The 17,435-nt window shown below is 35.0% G+C and overlaps 1 protein-coding gene across 3 annotated transcripts in view; it reads right to left on the bottom strand.

Annotated features, from left to right (window-relative positions):
• Positions 1-9,723: 9,723 nt before the first annotated feature.
• The window catches only part of LOC128015714 (gamma-aminobutyric acid receptor subunit beta-3-like), a 61,917-nt gene continuing 54,205 nt past the window's right edge, over positions 9,724-17,435 (bottom strand). For 2 of the 3 annotated variants that reach the window (XM_052599780.1, XM_052599782.1), the window contains 3 exons: positions 14,236-14,480; positions 13,688-13,768; positions 9,724-11,858 (listed from right to left, as the gene is read on the bottom strand). In XM_052599780.1, the coding sequence (XP_052455740.1) occupies positions 11,511-11,858; positions 13,688-13,768; positions 14,236-14,480 (674 nt within the window). In that variant the 3' untranslated portion in view covers positions 9,724-11,510. The remainder of the gene's footprint in view (positions 11,859-13,687; positions 13,769-14,235; positions 14,481-17,435) is intronic. The other variant, XM_052599781.1, reaches the window with a different exon arrangement.

Raw genomic sequence — 17,435 nt, 5'->3', positions numbered from 1 at the left:
AGTGCTTCTGTACAAGACCCATCACAGGGTATTGAGCTCCGCTGCTGGTTGGAGACAACATGGTCCTTATCGCCCCTAAACAGCCTTCTGTCCTGCCTGGTTCTATCATTTGAGTGACGCAGTGGTCAACACCATACTGCTTAGCTTACTTTTGACTGATTTTATTGGAAGGAAATTGTAACCTATGTGATCCTGTGAGTTAAAACACCCTGTCTACCATATAAGCCATCCTGTTTCTGTTGAAGGAATATTTCACAAAAAAAAAAAGGTCATCAATTACCATTGTTGTCCAATATTAAGATTTAGAGAATTGGTGCCCTTTCAGAATTGGTGCCCTTTCACTTCTGAATTGGAATTTGAATTCAATTGGCCACAACTTCAAATTTGATCCATTCATCCGTCCAGCTTAGTCATATATCTAGACATCTATCTATATAGACATATATCTAGGCATCTATCTATATGCACATATGTCTAGACATCCCTGATATATAAATAACAAGGATGCACAATATTGTACTATATTTTTTGGTTGTTAATTATTACTCCATTAATTGTTTGTTTATTTTATTGAATATTTTATATTTATTTGTGCATACACATTCCCCTTATTTTTTTTTTATTATTATTTGATTACATTTGCTGAATGGTTACTTAAAATAAATCTTTAAAAAATGTAATATCACTAATATGAATATACATTTTCCATCTTAATTAATGAGAACAACAATAAAAATATAGCTGTAAGCAGCAATTATGAGGTCACGCACTTCAGAAGCAAGCATCAGAACCAATTGCAGAAATGAGTAATTGAAGACATTTTAGGATGATTTTAGTCAAAACGTCTGAAAGATCATAAATACAACTTCAAGCAACGTGATTTATTGGTTTATCACTTTGACCAATAGGTGGGGCTGTTATTAAATCGAAATGGTGACACACGACAATGGCACACACAAAGTTTGGTGTCCATATCCCAAGGCTTTGCAGAGATACAGCCTCAAGTGTCATTTTGGCATCAAGCCTCAAATCCTTTGCTGTGGTATACAAAAACGTTTCTGTCTGTCAACAAAATCCATAACTTTTTGTCAGCATGGTCTGAAAATGATATTGATTTTGGTGAAAATCAGACCAACAGAATAGGAGAAGTTAAAAAAAGTATGTTTTCAAAGAAAATTTAAATGGCGGACGGGAAGTTGACCCAAGTAATTTAATACCAGTCTCATTACAATTCACAAAATTCACAGAAAACTATAAGCATTTATTTAAGATTTCATTATAATTTTTTACCACAAGCTGGTACTGTCTCAAAATGTTTGAGTACTTTCAGGTCATTGTCTTGATGGGTCAAACAAAGTTTTGTAATGGTACACCAATGCATTCGGAAAATATAGCATTTTATATCACTATACGCTATTGTAGTCAATGGCAATTTCATGCTTTGTTCAGTTACAGCACCACTAAGAGGCACAATCCCACCAAATTTTGTGTCTTTAGAGTGTGCCTATTGTGTCAAATTTGGTGTAAACATTTCATTTTGTTTTGAAGTTATGGATATTTTTACATAAGAGAACAGGAAAAAAAATGACTGATTGCCGACTTTGCATTTTTTTTAAGTGAAAAAGTGAAAGTGACATACAGCCAAGTATGGTAACCCATCCTCAGAATGTGTGCTCTGCATTTAACCCATCCAAAGTGCACACACACAGCAGTGAATACACACACACCGTGAACACACACCCGGAGCAGTGGGCAGCCATTTATGCTGCGGTGCCAGGAGAGCAGTTGGGGGTTCGGTGCCTTGATCATGGGCAATTCCGTCGTGGTTTTGCTGGCCAGAGCCTCGAACCCACAACCTTAGGATTAGGAGTCAAACTCTCCTTGGGCATTAAAATGGAGCTGGCATGCTATGATTACGAATTGCCTATGGTGGCTTTCTGTCGATCGGAGTAACGGTTTCTAAGAAATCGGCAAATAGTATTTTTATGCGCTAAAATATAACGTTGCACAAATCATAAGGCAAAACCGGCATGTTTGGTATTGCTGGACTCGGCAAGGACTCAGGAGCCTACAAAAGTGACTCCCTTGAAAATAAGTAGACCAGACCCAAAGTAATAAGCATGTGAATATTTGATTATTATTTATTCATTAATATTTAATGAATATAGCATTTTAATTCAAAATTAAAAATGGCAGATGCCAAAAATGGCTGACATGGGAAAATTTTATTTTATTCGCCTCGACATGCTGCACCTAATCTAAAAAGATCAGCTTTGTTTTTTTTGGGCCAAACTCAGAAGTTATAAGCAAAAACCTGCATTTTTCATATCTCCTGACCACTAGGTGGCAGAGTGCCGAAAAACTGCATGTAATCTCAGGTCATGCTTTTTATGACACACACCAAGTTTGGTCTCAATACACCAAACCATTGTGGAGATATTGCCTCACATCCATTTTTGTGTGTTTTTCATAGAATTCGTTCACACGTTATTCGATAATTATTTGACCTATCAAATTGAATTCCATTAATTTATGCCAGGATGGTCTGAAGATGATCTGATCCAATTTTGGTGAAATTCGGACAAACCGTCTAGGACGAGTTCGAAATAAGTAGGTTTTACGAATAATTGGAAATAGCAAAAAAAAAATGATAACTTACAATTTTTTTATTTTGGTGTTCATTCGACTCGGCATGAGACAAGGATTCAGAAGAAAAAAGTTATTCGCATAAACATGAGTTAAATTTTGGACAAATGGTGGTACTAGAGAGTTTGAGTTAGAGACTCCAAATTTAGAGGACAAACACTGTCCTCTATCAGTGTGCCAAATTTTCATGCAAGCGGTTTTATGGGCTGCCATAGACTCAAGAGTGGAAGAAATGGAAGCAGAAACAGAAGAAGATTAATGATGCCAATGGATACAATAGGTACCTACACACCTTTAGCACTTGGCTCCTAAAAATCAAGAAAATCAAACATGTAATATCAGTTTTGACAAACTTTTGCTTTTAAAAATTGCATGAATACGTTTATTTGCATTTCAAATAAATGTTATTTCAAATTAAAAATTTAAATTGCCATTTCACTTCCTTTCTGTGACCTCAATTCAAATGTAGTTTTTAATGGTGCAGTTACATTTCCCAGTTTGTTTGGGAAATTCCCAAGTTCTCGTTTCTTAGATTCCTGTGTTAATATTCTAGTCCTAAGAGGTTCAAGTTTTGATTGGTTCCCGATGCTCATTTTCTCTTAAAGTAACAGTTCCTTTAAGGTTGTATGATTATATATATTTTTGTCAGAATGAATTATTTACCAAGACCAAGTCTATTTCCCTAGCACATTACCAGTAACAGCTAATGGGCTGCACCATTGAAATCAACATTAACAGTATTCTCTGAGAGAACAAGAGGGCACAGCTTTCTACTTGACCCCTGTTTGTGATTAATGACCTTCTTTAATGAACTGCCTCTGTTGTAATGCATCAATTTCCCCTCAGGCCTTATTGTAAATTCTCCACCATCAGTTCATCCATTTCCTCTTTCTAACATCACTAATTTCTAATAATTACAAATCCCTCAGTGCAAATATTCATGCAGCGCCCGTTATTAAGTCCAAAATCTACATTATTGGCATCCCCTATAGCTCCCCTCTCACTGGCATCCTACCTTCAGGCACAGCACAAGCCGAGCTGATTTAATATGGCCTTCTTTTGCTCCTATTTTTTGCACCTCTATTACCCAGAGGTGTGATCTTAGTGTTTGAAGGAAAACAGAAGCATATATTTTCATATAGTTATATAAACAACTATTGTGAGAGTCAGGCTGAAGCCCTCCAGTGTGGTTTGCTCTGTCATCAGAACATTATCTGGTTGATGAGAAAGGCAAATAACAGTGTTTAACATGCAGATATTTTAAAATAAAGTATGATAGTGCTGAGATCTCTGTTCCTGTGGGTATTCTGTTACCACAGGGTTCTGTTTTTTTTTTTTCAGGAGGAAACTGCCTCGCATGGTATGATTCCCAGAGGAGAGCGTTTTTCCTCATCAACGAATATCAGATTCCTCATATACAGTATATGACAGTTACTGAACAAATGAATACTGCGGTGTGGAAAATAATTCCGGCTCAAATAAGTTTGCTCACTCATATCTGTTTTACTCCAAATAAACCAATTACAGATTGCGACCTTTTAGAGTATTCTTTGCAGATGAAGGGCTAACAATTGATAATGCTTTTTAATTAATCACACATGCTAATTATGCTACCCATGACATTTGCCACTACACCCAGTGCAGCTGAGAGAGACGTATGGAGCATATGTTTTCAGAGGGAATGCTGCTGTGCTTATCGTTGCATTATGAAATTCTGAAATGTACATTGTTTTAAAGGGTATACTGGTATTTCTGAATCATTCTTCTGACACCTGTATTGGTTGATGTATGATTGATAAACATTTTGAAATATTAATCTTCAGTTTTGACCTGGCCATATTGTTCATAGTACAAGCTGGAAAAATGTAGTATATGAAAGTCCAGACGTTTAACATAGTCACAATTAATGCAATAACATGGGAATATAACAATATTAAAATGCAATATAACAATTCTAAGGACACAATTAAACCATTTAAATAATAAATAAATACTGCCCAAATACAGTATAGTAAAATAAGGATTCAACATATTGGTATTTTATACATTTTTGGCCATTTTTTAATGGTTCAAATTCATTCATTCATTGATTCATTCAATCAGTTTTTATTTAAATATTAAATATTTATGCAGGCACATAACTTTTGTATTTAGATGGCATTTGCTAAACACTTAAAGTCTATATTTCATAACAATAATTTAATAACACTATTAAAATTTTGTTTAGCAAATCTCAAAATGTATTTTTTTCACCCTGTACATTTCATACTGATATACCTCATTTGTAAAGCCATTTGTAGTATTTAAAATGCAGATTTAGTTTTGCCAGTACTTTATTTTTAATTTATTGAGACATAATAGTATAGATCATTTGGCTCATCTGTGAAAATTGAAATATCAGTGCTTCTCTAATAAACAACAACAAAATGTTATTCCATGGTGATTTGCAGCACAGAAAGCAGCTAGATGAGCAAATGTTTTGTGTCATCAATGTTATTATATTGTGCATTTTAGCATAGCTGAAACACTGTATTAAGCATAATTCTGGAATGCAAGTTCAAATGTACTCCTACTTTTAGCTTCCATATCTTTGCTGAAAACCCAAAACATGCTTAGTCAGAAATAAAACATGAAAACCGCAGGGAGGGAACCCAAGCTCTATCAGACAATAACAAGATTCCTGTTCAAGCATGAAACCTATTAAGCGGTTGGAAGCATTTGCTCTTATTCACAAAACCTAGGATTTAATTTTTATGTTGCACTCCATTTCTTGACTGAACGACGCAAAATGTCCCCTTTGACAGATTAGACAAAGTCAACTAGCTTTAAAGGCAATATCCTGTAACAAAGAATACATAACTCCTGAATCCTCTACACAGTTATACTGTATGCTGCAATACTGTGCAATTCTGAATATGCAGCTGTATTGCATTAAAAGGAAACTGAGCTACATATAAGCTTTAACAGTAATGATCTAATTGTGATTATTTGTATGCTGAACATTTCTGAACAATTCTTAAACCTTGTTTTGTATTGAGATCTAGCTTGGGCCATTTTTGTCCACGTACCAGAAGAAAATAAAAGACTAAATTGCATATATTTTATAATATCTCAACTGTTTATTCTAGACAGCAATGCAATTAAATGCAGGACAATGGAGACTTTCGTTTATGGCTCCTGTTTTTCTTAGATTTTTCTTCACATGTAATCTCCACAAGAGTTTTCACAAGTGTTCAGATTTGCTATAAGATCCCAGAGTCTTGCTAAGATTTCATTTTGAGCTCAAACATTTTTCATCAAACAATGATCAAATTTTCTGAGCGACGCTATCCACATTCATTTTATAGCTCTGTTATTACTCTGTCAAAATCTGATTCTATTTTAAGAGACACATCTGAGACAAAGCTGCAGCTTGAACTATGACCGAAAAGTCTCCAGTGTTTCAAGGGTGATGAAAGATCGATAAAAATGGCCTCTTGTGATAATCTAACTCACACACGTCTGGTTCACTATCCTTGTGGGGACTCCCCATAGGCGTAATCCTTTTTATACTGTACAAACTGTATTTTCTAATGCCTTACACCAACCCTAAACCTACCCCTAATATTTCACTTACTGTTTTTATGTTTATTTAATAAATGCAGTCTTGGCAAGAGAGTTATTTTAAAAGCATTAAAACAATCTTAATGATTCCAAACTTTTGACAGTACTGTAGTGTATATGATAACTTTGTGTGAGGGACAGAATGAAATGTAATCATTATTGTGGCTTATAGAGATTCCCATTTCTCGGTCACTCCTACACGGAGGCCTTGGTACCTTAACAATTAGAAATCAGTCTACTGTGACAGATAAAACATGAGACAGAGTGAGCAGTTCACTGCTGGATTTTATAGCTCAAGGTTCAGGTTTTTTTATTTTAATAATGGTTGTACCACTTTTCAAGTCTCACGTCTCAAAGCTTAATTACACTGCAGTTTTTTTTTTTTTTGTTTGCCATTTATCAAAATAATTCAGAAAGATGATCAATACAGGGAAAAAAATTATAATCAATGAGCCAGTATGTGCTGACCAATGCTGATCTATATTATATTTGATAAAGATAAAATGATACCCCTCAAAGATCCTGTTTTATATCACCATTAGTTAGGTGGCAGGGGAAAAATCCGATTAAAAATCTATTAGGACTCTTGGGTTTCATTAGAGGAGAACTTTTGCTTACAAGAGCATTTTCTACTTTAATAAGTAATACCTGTTAAAATGAAGTTATCATCCCCTTTTCAATTAATTGAGGTAATAAATCATGTTCATATAATGTGTCCTTTTATGTTTACACAGTGTCATTTTGGTGTCTGTATGTCTGTTGTGCATGTTGCATGAGCTTATCTGTGTGTTCAGTGTAGGTAGTGATTTTTTTTTTATTCTGCCTGGTTCATATAATCTGCAAAATTACACATTTGCTGTAATTCTATAATTTGAGAAATTAATGATCTAGACTGACCTGTCTTTGTTATGCAGTGAGTATTTCATCCAAATCTGTCTTCACAGCATTTTCGGGGAAGCTGGGAGGCTGGATATTTATTGGGAGTGCATGGTCATAAGCATATTAAATTATTGAAATGAGCAACAAAACAAGACAGTTTAACCTCAAGTGATGTAACAAATGAAAGTGAAATATAAACTGTATATGTATGTATGTATTTATATATAGACTCTTAAAAAATCAAAAAGGGGTTTGCGCAGTGATGCCATAGAAAAAACTAATTAGGTTTAATTTTTGATTCATGCAAGTACAGCTCCTGTTGTCACAATGTCATTCAGTTTAGTTTGGTTTTCTTTGTTCATTTCCTGTTTGCGTGTCTGATTTGTTACCATGGTGTTTGATTTGATTTCATTATCGTGTTCGGCTGTGTTTGCCTAATTATCCTGTGTATATGAATTCCTCTATTTGTATCATCATTTGTTCGGTTTCGTCCATGCTACTTTTTTCTTCTTCTTTGCCTGCATGCCTTTTTGAGTTTGTTCAGTTTATCTATACTATTAAAAGTTATTATAAATTGTCATCTTCATCGTCTTGCTTTGGATTACCTCATTGTGTGACACCAGTGTCTTTGAATGGTGAAACATCAACTTATCCAAAGCTGTTCACTGAGCTAACAATTTAATTAAATTTTTGAAATCATATAATCTTATTTTCAGACTAGACCATCCAATGCGCATGTGCAGTCCTGAGTAGCTCATAGCAACCGGAGATTCTAATGGTTTCTTTAATTTATAAAGCCTTTTTTTTTAAAAGAGTGAACATAAGGTAAAATATTATAAACTATAGGAAAAGTTAGTCTAACTTTGAACTTACTTGAGGCTTTTGCACACGGATTGTCATATTATGCTGATTGCCTAGCAGAGTGTTATAAAATATGGCTGACAATTAGCACTTTGATGTGTGATTTTATGGCTACATGTGGCAACTTAAAGAGGTCCATAAAGGCCAAAGGTGTTTCCCCAATAGTGTCAGCAACATTAAAACAATAAAACAATCGTGAAACATTACTGTCAACCTAGTGCTTGTCACATTCACGGCGTCCTTCAGATGACCTTCAGATGACTGATGGTGAACTGATATATCACTCTTGTTAAGAACTTGTTCAGCTACATTGACAAGATATGATCCAAGCAGTACTGCTGTTTCAATGTGGCCACTGATTAATAAATCTATTAAATGACAGCAGTCACATGTGCCGGTAACATTAGTCACCTATATGATATATAACCGCTTTATGTTCAACTCATCTTGCTTTAGACAAGCATTGCAGATGGGGGAGGGCTTGTCTATTTTCTTCAGAAATCCAGGTTGGAGTTTGATGGTTTTATTGCCATTGTTTGAGGATATGATCCCCAAAAAATCCTCCTGCAGATTTTCATGTCCTTTTTGTATTATTATTATTTTCTTCGTTACCCCCAGTTTCTGCTATTCTAGTGTCAAATACTGTATTTAGTCCCAACACTGCTCAATAAGCTGGAGTTTGAATTCAGAGTTATTATTTCCCTCATACTGCCTTTAAATTAGAATTAAATTGGATGCATGATGGAGTGTTGTGCTCAGGATTTGCAAACCTGATGCAAGCCTGTCCAATCTGCCCTCTCTAAACACTTGATAAAGCTGTGAAAAAAAAGAAAAAAGAAAGAAAAAGAAAACACCAAATTAATTTCCTTGTTACAGGCTGGGCTCATCAGGATACCAGAAAACGTCTAAAATGAAAAATGAACAGAAAATGAACACTCATTGGTTGGTCAGTCAGATAGTCCCGCCCCAAACTCACACCATTGGTTGAGAAAATAATATGCTTTAGGTGGACAGGCTGCTCAAACGACAGAAGTATTTTGATAGTGCCACAGTGTTTATTCAAGTAATGCGAGTAATCAGTTGGTTTACATATAGAAGTTTATGGTGTATTTAAAAAAGTAAATCGGATAGGAGAAAGCTTTTTAACATCGATATAACCATACAACACGCTCTGTCAACATATACATCATCAACTATATATGTATATATATATATATATATATATATATATATATATATATATGTTGAGAAATGCGATTATAAGAAACATAATTTGATTAATTCGTGGCTTTCACTTTATTATTATTATTATTATTATTATTGAAGAAACAAACAGTAAATGTCGTTTAGACTCTTAGGTGGACTGGAAGCTGTAACTTAGTTCAAAAAGTTGTAATGCGATAATGAACATTAGAAGTTGTTAAAAAATACAGCACAGCTTATTGAAATCTGGCATATAAGCTCTTGCCCAACACCGGAAAAAATGTTAATTATTTGTCAATAAAACCACTATTTATAAGACCAACAAGAACACCATTGCACGTCAGTTATAGCTTGTTATTTTTATTTAATTTATTTTATAAAACATTCCCCTTTCCAGTACTTGGACACATGAATAGCCTAAGTGTCCAACTCGACTTGTGGGGAGAAGGTATGCATGATCGCATGCATAATGATAACAATTTAAAATATATTATAAACACCTCATCAGAATTTGAAATAAGGCAAAACCAATTACTTGAAAGAGTAAAGTTTATTCCATTTCCTCATATTGTCCTCAGGACATTCACACCCCTAATCATTTAAGTACATTTCATAAATAGAGATCTGGTCATTTGTGGGGTTGACTGTACAGAATAAAACCTCAGAAGTGAATATATAAAAAAAGAGAATGAAACATATGGGTCACATGTGTGGATTGTGGGTTATATATTTACAACAAACAATAGAAGAGGGAAGAAAAGTAATTAAAGAATTAATGAGCATCTACTGACACAATGCCACTGCAAAGCAACCTGTTAATATGACATGTTAACAGCACACGGGGATATGTTTTAAAGAGATTTATAAATATATTCAGATGATTTGCAAGCATGAATATACAACATTGCTCTCAACCAGACAGCAGTTTTCAGCCCCTGAAACAGAGTAAGTGCATATGAGAGGTGGTAACGAAATCTCCCTAAACATAATCATAAACAATTAGTGTAGTATCTCTAAATGCAAACAATGTCATGCTGTCTAAATCTATGTAATTGTGGTTGCTGTACACAAAGATATAATACAAATTAATCACAACAAATATGATGTGAATACTGACAATGAGAAAAATTTGGGTCATTTTCATGCTGGACAAGAACCTGAGACAAGTTGTGTATTAATGTCAATGTATAATTCACTCAAATGCATTACAAGCTTTTCCATTTACCGTCAATGGAAATAACCCTCTTCAGAAGGGAAGGAAATGAAGTGATGCATTGTAAATAGGCCAAACAATGTTTACAATAGGCCCACAATGATATCTGAAATGACTCAGGCATTCTTTAAAAAAATGGAGGGGAATAAAACACCCAAACCTCTCACTTGAAAACCATACAGTAATGCTACACATCTACTAACAAAAACCAAAACAGTGTCAGGACTGTTCGTCTAGTTATGCTTGATGTTCATGATGCCATTGTGGAAATCCATTGAAGGCCCTGATTTAAATACTCAACATTTGCAGTATATATATATATATATATATATATATATATATATATATATATATATATATATAGTTCTTTTTCTTCATTCATGATATTCTTGAAATGAGATACAATTATTATCTTATCTTGCATGTACTGAAGCACTTTACATGATGATTGCAAAAAAAGTGGCGTATAATCATATCAACCCAAGACAGATGAAAATCATGTTCCAGAAGCATATCATAACATGATTGTATACAGTACACACTTTGTCTGAACAAGATCATAACAGCAACGTTTAGTGCAGCTGATGTTTATGTAGCGAGCTTTGAAACTGAAGACATGATTTGACCTACTACCCTTGTTATATACTGCACTTCCACAACTATATGATCATCTTTCAATAATAGGCTCCTGCGCTCAAACAATAAATATTTATTGGCATGAAACATTTGCAATTAGCATCTTTCAATTGAAATAACATAGGAACATGTACAAATCGAAAACAGTTCTGAGTGCATCATGCGGAAGTCCTGTGGCTTCAAAAATTGCAACATGTATGTACAGAGATAGTCTTTAGAAAACAGATTCTGTGTTTGTGAGAATGGGAATGTTTGAGTACATATTTACTGTATGTGAGAATGGGTTTTAGTGCAGGTAGCTTTCCTTCCGAACTCTTCACAACAAAGGCTCAATTGTAGAAAAACCTTGATATATATGGCGCATATAAGTACATCCCTTAAGTACGTCAGAGCAAAAAAAGTCTCTATTTTCCACTTGGCAACATAAAAAAATATTGTGAAGGGACAAAAACCCATTGACGTCTCAGGCCTAATTCACATAATACAGCCAGTAGATCAAGTTGAAAAGAGAGAAAGCTGAAGGAAATATTATCCGTGACCATCGATCGATGGCGTTCACGTCTGTGAGGTCAGGGATTTTGATTTTGAGCTGAGAAGAGCGTCTACGTAGCCGCGGTTTCTTTGGCTGCGTGGTCCTGCCCATGCTGTGGCGGCCATCGGGCCGCGCAGTGCTCTGTTTACGATACTGGATCCCTGAGTTATCGAACACCATTGAAGTGGAGTTTCGGGTCTCGCTAACGCTGGTGGTGACCTCATTCCCGGCCACCTCATTGTGGATCTCCAGGGTGGTCAGAAGGATATTTCCCTGGGAGTCAACCTGCGAGCACAGACAATCCTGGTTACCATGTTTGTCTTTAACTTTTTAAACCCTACTGTATTATATTTTATACACAACTTTCTAATGCCATGTTCAAAATCTTGCTGAAAAAAAGCTTTTTTTCCCTTGTTGAGTGTGAGCTCCATATGCTCTTAAATAATAATATGAGCTATAAGATTAGATAAAAAAAAAAAAAAAAAAAGATTTTATAAAGGTTAAATATACTGATACATTATTATTTTTTCATATGTCAGGCATATATTAAATGGTTACAAAACTGTACAAACAGTAAACCGATAAAGTTGATAAATAAAAAATAGTCAAAAAAAAAAAAAATGAAATGAAAAGGCCGTCAATGTGCTCAGAACAGTTTCTTTGCACAAAAGTGAAAGACAACTAGCTTCATGAGGCTGTGTTTATCACAATCTTGCCATCTGAATTAGACTCATCGGTTACATTATGTAACCACTGCATCGTAATGCTCCCAAGAAAAAATAATAATGGTAAATCCCTGCCATAGACACATGACACAGACATTAATTACCGCTGAAGTGCTGGGCTCTCCAGTACAGCATACAGAATTGAAAAGCACTCGTCTTATAATCTCTAGTACTACAAAAACAACAACATGCTAATGCATCATTGTAGTAACAGTATGATAATGAGATGCTCTAAACAAGCCACAATTTCAAAAAGTAATATTCAGTATAATTACATTGTACAACTGAAAGCTCAAATCATATTTAGGTTATAAATGGCTGTTTTGTTAATGAGCAGCATTGCGACTACTGTAAAAAAAGAGTAAGTTGGTAACCTCACAAGGAGCAGAAGTTTTCATCAATCCAGTGTAACTTTGAAACTGTAATGTAAACTAGACAACATAGAAGCCCTAAAAACTATAGATTTGTCTTTTTCTTATTTAATCAATAAAATGGAATGTGTTTATTATATGATGCACACACAGAACATAAAATGAATACAAATAAAATGAATGTGGATTAAAATAAGGGCAAAATGCTAAATGACAAAACTTGTATTTTTCTGAAAAGCAAGTTCAGGCTATTTCACAAGAGAAGATCCCTCCATGAGGCTGATTGTTTATTTACTGTTACCCCAGAGTCTCTGCAGTAATAAATAATTCAGAAATACATTCTTGCAAAAATATCTTTACAACCCATGTCGTAATCTTGATCGGTGTTTGTGATGGGGTGAATGAGAGAACAGCAACAGTACATGAGTATAGCATATTGCTGTGGGATGATGAGCATTGAACCAGAATATTCAACTGACTGAAGGACATCACAAGTGGATTTCTGGTAATCTTGCTAAACTTTCAACTGGACCAGAAATCACACTATTACATATGAAGGACAAAATAAGAATAATAATAATAAAAAAAAAAGAGCTGGCACAAAAGAACTTGTGTTTTGAGTGGTTCTCAACTAGTTTTGAATCAGGACCCAAAATTTACACTGGATATCAAGCAGTGACCCAAAAATGTAATTTTAAAATGAAATGTCTCTAAACTTTGTAATTTCTTAGCATTACATGTACTGGATTAAAATCCAAAACTGATATGAGATAATAATATACAAAAATTCATTTGTTTTAAGATGGTTCCTGAATTTTGATGGTTCCGTGCATTACAGTCTTGGACATTAACAATAAAACATATGGGAAGCCTAGTTTTTCCTAGATGTAAGAACATATGTAGGTGCGACCCACCAGTTGAGAAACACTGCTTTGTGGTAAATGAGAGGGAAACTGTTGCTAGGAAGATTTCAGGAGGAAGCTTACAAATGAAAACAGCTAGCAAAACACACACTCACCCCTTGTGAGTGATGGTGGCCTTGTACCTGATTGGACTGTTTAACAGATGATGGCTTGCAGTTGCCTCCCTCCTGAACAGACTGGTCAGAAAAACACAAACAAGAGTTTGCTATATCATCTGCTATAAGCACAAAAATCTCAACTTGAGTCTGGAATTTGTCTATTGATTTAAAGGAAAATGTATATACTTCAGGACATTGTGGTTGCATTTTCCAGTAGGAAAGTATACTTTACCACTCAAAAAAGTGCAGCATGAAAACAGCATATGGCTAAGCAAACATGTTGCTTCTTTTTATCATATTAACACCATGTCCTAACCAGATTACATAATTTTCACACACTTCATTACTGTTACTTAGAAACTTCACATTTGTGGTTTTTCCTCTTCTTCGCTCATGGTATTGTATCATATCCCCCAGAGCTACCATAACACAACTTTTAATAAAAAATAAAATAAAATGAAACATGCTAACACTCAATTCTTTAGCACACAATACAGTCATTCTCCAAACTGGCATGCATTACAATAGATTCAAATGACTTTTACCTTGTTGCCATCATACTTGTTGTTGTCATTATTGGCTTTTTCAGCTTTCTCGGCCAACTTCTTCTGCATCTGAGGCCCTCTTCCAAAGAAAATGTAGTTGACAAAAGCATATTCCAGCAGAGCCAAGAAGACAAAGACGAAACAGCCCATCAAATACATGTCTATGGCTTTGACATAGGGGATCTTCGGAAGTGTTTCTCTCAGGTGGGTGTTGATGGTGGTCATGGTCAGCACAGTGGTAATACCTGTGTGAGAAAACTGCATTAATTATCATTAATAAAAATATTTAAGTGATATTAAATAATAAATAAATAGTAAATATTATATTCAATAGTTCAGCAAAAAAAAAAAAAAAACTATAATGCTGCAGAAAAAATATCATCATGCAAGTTAGAAGTGAATTTTGAATTTTCATTTTGGAATAAACTATCCATTTCAATGCATGGGCTATGAAGTAAAAGGAAACTTCATGGTTTACACAGACTGTCATTCTCAGTACTACCAAGTGTAAATAATTCGAAAGTACAAGCTTGTGGAAGGCAGAACACATTGACACTGAAATTTGAGGGAAAGACTGAGCCAGGGATGAAAGCGCTCTCATTTGACACCTCTGTTCCAACGCCCACCATGAATCTGGACTCTGAGAATGGGTGCTACAGATTGAGTGCTGTCACAATGTTTAAAATGCCAGATCCAAGCCCTGCTTAGTAAACGGAATTATACAACCACAATGCTGTCAAATCTAGCTATGAATAATCCACTTATGATGGCAGATGCCTGGTTAACTTCATAACTGATTGCAATACCAAATAAAATGCTGTTTTAGCGTTTAACTGACAGCTTCCGAACCTTTAATTGCCACTACAAAGCCACAACACTGCACTCTTTTGTATATTAGGCATTATGTGAGTGCTAACCTTACCTGATTATATTGGTTTCATTTTTCATTAGAAATTAAGAATAACATACAGAGTATAAAACAGCATGACTGATCAATTTGGCCACAGCTTAAAAGAACAACCCAGCACTATGTTTTTTTTTTTCTTGAGCGTCTTCCTCCCTTTCCCCAAGCTTCCCAAATGCTATTCATATTTAATAAAAAAATATAGAAATCATCATGCATAGAAAATAGAAAAATTCTATTGACTTTTCTATGCATATAATATAATCTATAATATAATTATTATAGATTATATAATATACAAAGAAAAGTCAATAGAATTTTTCTATTTTCTATGCATTTTATTGATTCTATGCTGTGATACTCTATTCTGTTTATTGCATGAGTCAATCCTGAGTCATTATCACTGTGAGTTCAAAGAGAAGCAATACTCCAACTGCTCAAACACCCACACGGATATGTACAAACACACACACACGCACACACACACACACACACACACACACACACAGTGAAGAGAACAGAACTATACTGTTGAAACATCACTCTGTGAAATATCTATTTACCCAAACTTTTTCCATACACCAGCAATCTGCTATTATTCAGAGCTCTCTTTCAGTTTTTTCAGACGTGTGGTGACTTTTGGGAAAGGATGGTTGTCGATAAGGTGAGACAAAGTGACTCTCTGACCAACATATATAATATTTATATTCGATTTTTTGGAAGATTTGATGATATATGTATACATATAATTTTAAATTCAATTTTTTATGGTTTGATGCCACTGACCTGACAAACCTTGGCAAATCCATTGTCAAAAGTGCTTTTATTAACCCAGTAACTTGTAAATATAACTTTCATCAGACACAATGATAAAAAAAAAAAAAAAAAAAAAATCCCTGCATGTCTTCACTCCCATGACTAGTGTGAAGTCAGCCAATCAGATTGGAGCTTGCCAGGTTTGTGAGCAATACGCATCAGTCAGATGGTCAGCAAACAGACTGTGGGCGGTCTGAGGACGTGCCGTCTGAGAGTGAGACCAGTTGTGAAATACCTTAATGTAACTTAGCACTGCTTTCAAGGAGATTTTCTTTTGTCAAAACAAAAATCACTGTCTATGTTTTAACAATGATAAACAATTTCAAAAACATATTTGAGGTTAAAAACAGTTTCTTGAAAAAGTATTTTGTCTATACAGAGAAAGTTGACTTTGATGTGCAGTTTTTGTTTTCCCCCAAGTTCATTTCTCAATCACGGAGGTCAGGCGAGAGAACTATATCTCCGGCCTAGTCACTAGCAGCGAAACGAAGAATGCAAACGAACTTCGTTTGAAGTATATCGGGCCTTAACTCTGATGGTGATGACAGATCTTTAAAATGGCCCTATGTGTCATGTCTGCTTTGCATATTTAGTAGTTCTACAGTACATTTCTGCAAATCAAATTTTCAGATTAGACATAAATCTGCTTTACGAACGTCGGCTCCCAGTTAACACTGCTACTCAAATCTCTGTGTTTGTTGCTGACTCTGCTGTAGCTGTGGTGGGACATAAGTGCGAATATGCCTGACTGCAGCAAGAAACGAAACTGTCAATATTTCTATTGCCTTGCAAAGGACCGACCTCTTTTACAACAAGACTCCATCATAGCTGAGCTCATTTCTCAAACGGACTGCCAAAGTCCTTTTCGAATCGCATCGCAAAACTACTTGAAGATCTTAAGGAATTGATGAGCGTACATCCTGGCGATGACAAGCCTGATCTTAGCTTAGATCTCCAGCACTAAAGTTACAGACTGTTACTTTGGGGTTTTCCTCTAATTAAAATGTAATTAATGCAGGACAGTGTGCTTTACAGGGGACCTTGTCTCCATCACATTCACACTCCCTAAGGGATGCTGTTACCTCGCTAACGAGAAATAGGCCTCGTCGACTGACTGCAAAGCAACCATGTCCTAGTTTCTACTCTAAGCAGCATGACATTAACATTTAAAGTTACATTATGCACAATTGCTGGAATTATAATCCAGGCACTTTCCGAACGAGACTCTGACTACCCAGAACATCTCAAACAGTGGGTTTTAAAAGAATGTACATGCTTTTCTTATTTTCTCTGGTCTCCTGACTATTTAAAAGGCTTTAATAATTCAGTGTTAACCATAATGCTGCAGAGAACTGGTTTCACACTGAATAAAACGATTTCTTTACAGAATTTTATGGTGACATTCATGTGTACACCTAGATTATGAGTATTTCCCAACTCTTATACTTTCACCACCCCACAAGAAAAAATAACTATTAAG

Source organism: Carassius gibelio, chromosome A6, assembly GCF_023724105.1.
Source record: "Carassius gibelio isolate Cgi1373 ecotype wild population from Czech Republic chromosome A6, carGib1.2-hapl.c, whole genome shotgun sequence".
In the NCBI taxonomy this organism is placed as follows: Eukaryota; Metazoa; Chordata; class Actinopteri; order Cypriniformes; family Cyprinidae; genus Carassius; species Carassius gibelio.
This window is presented reverse-complemented; position numbering and strand designations above follow the sequence as displayed.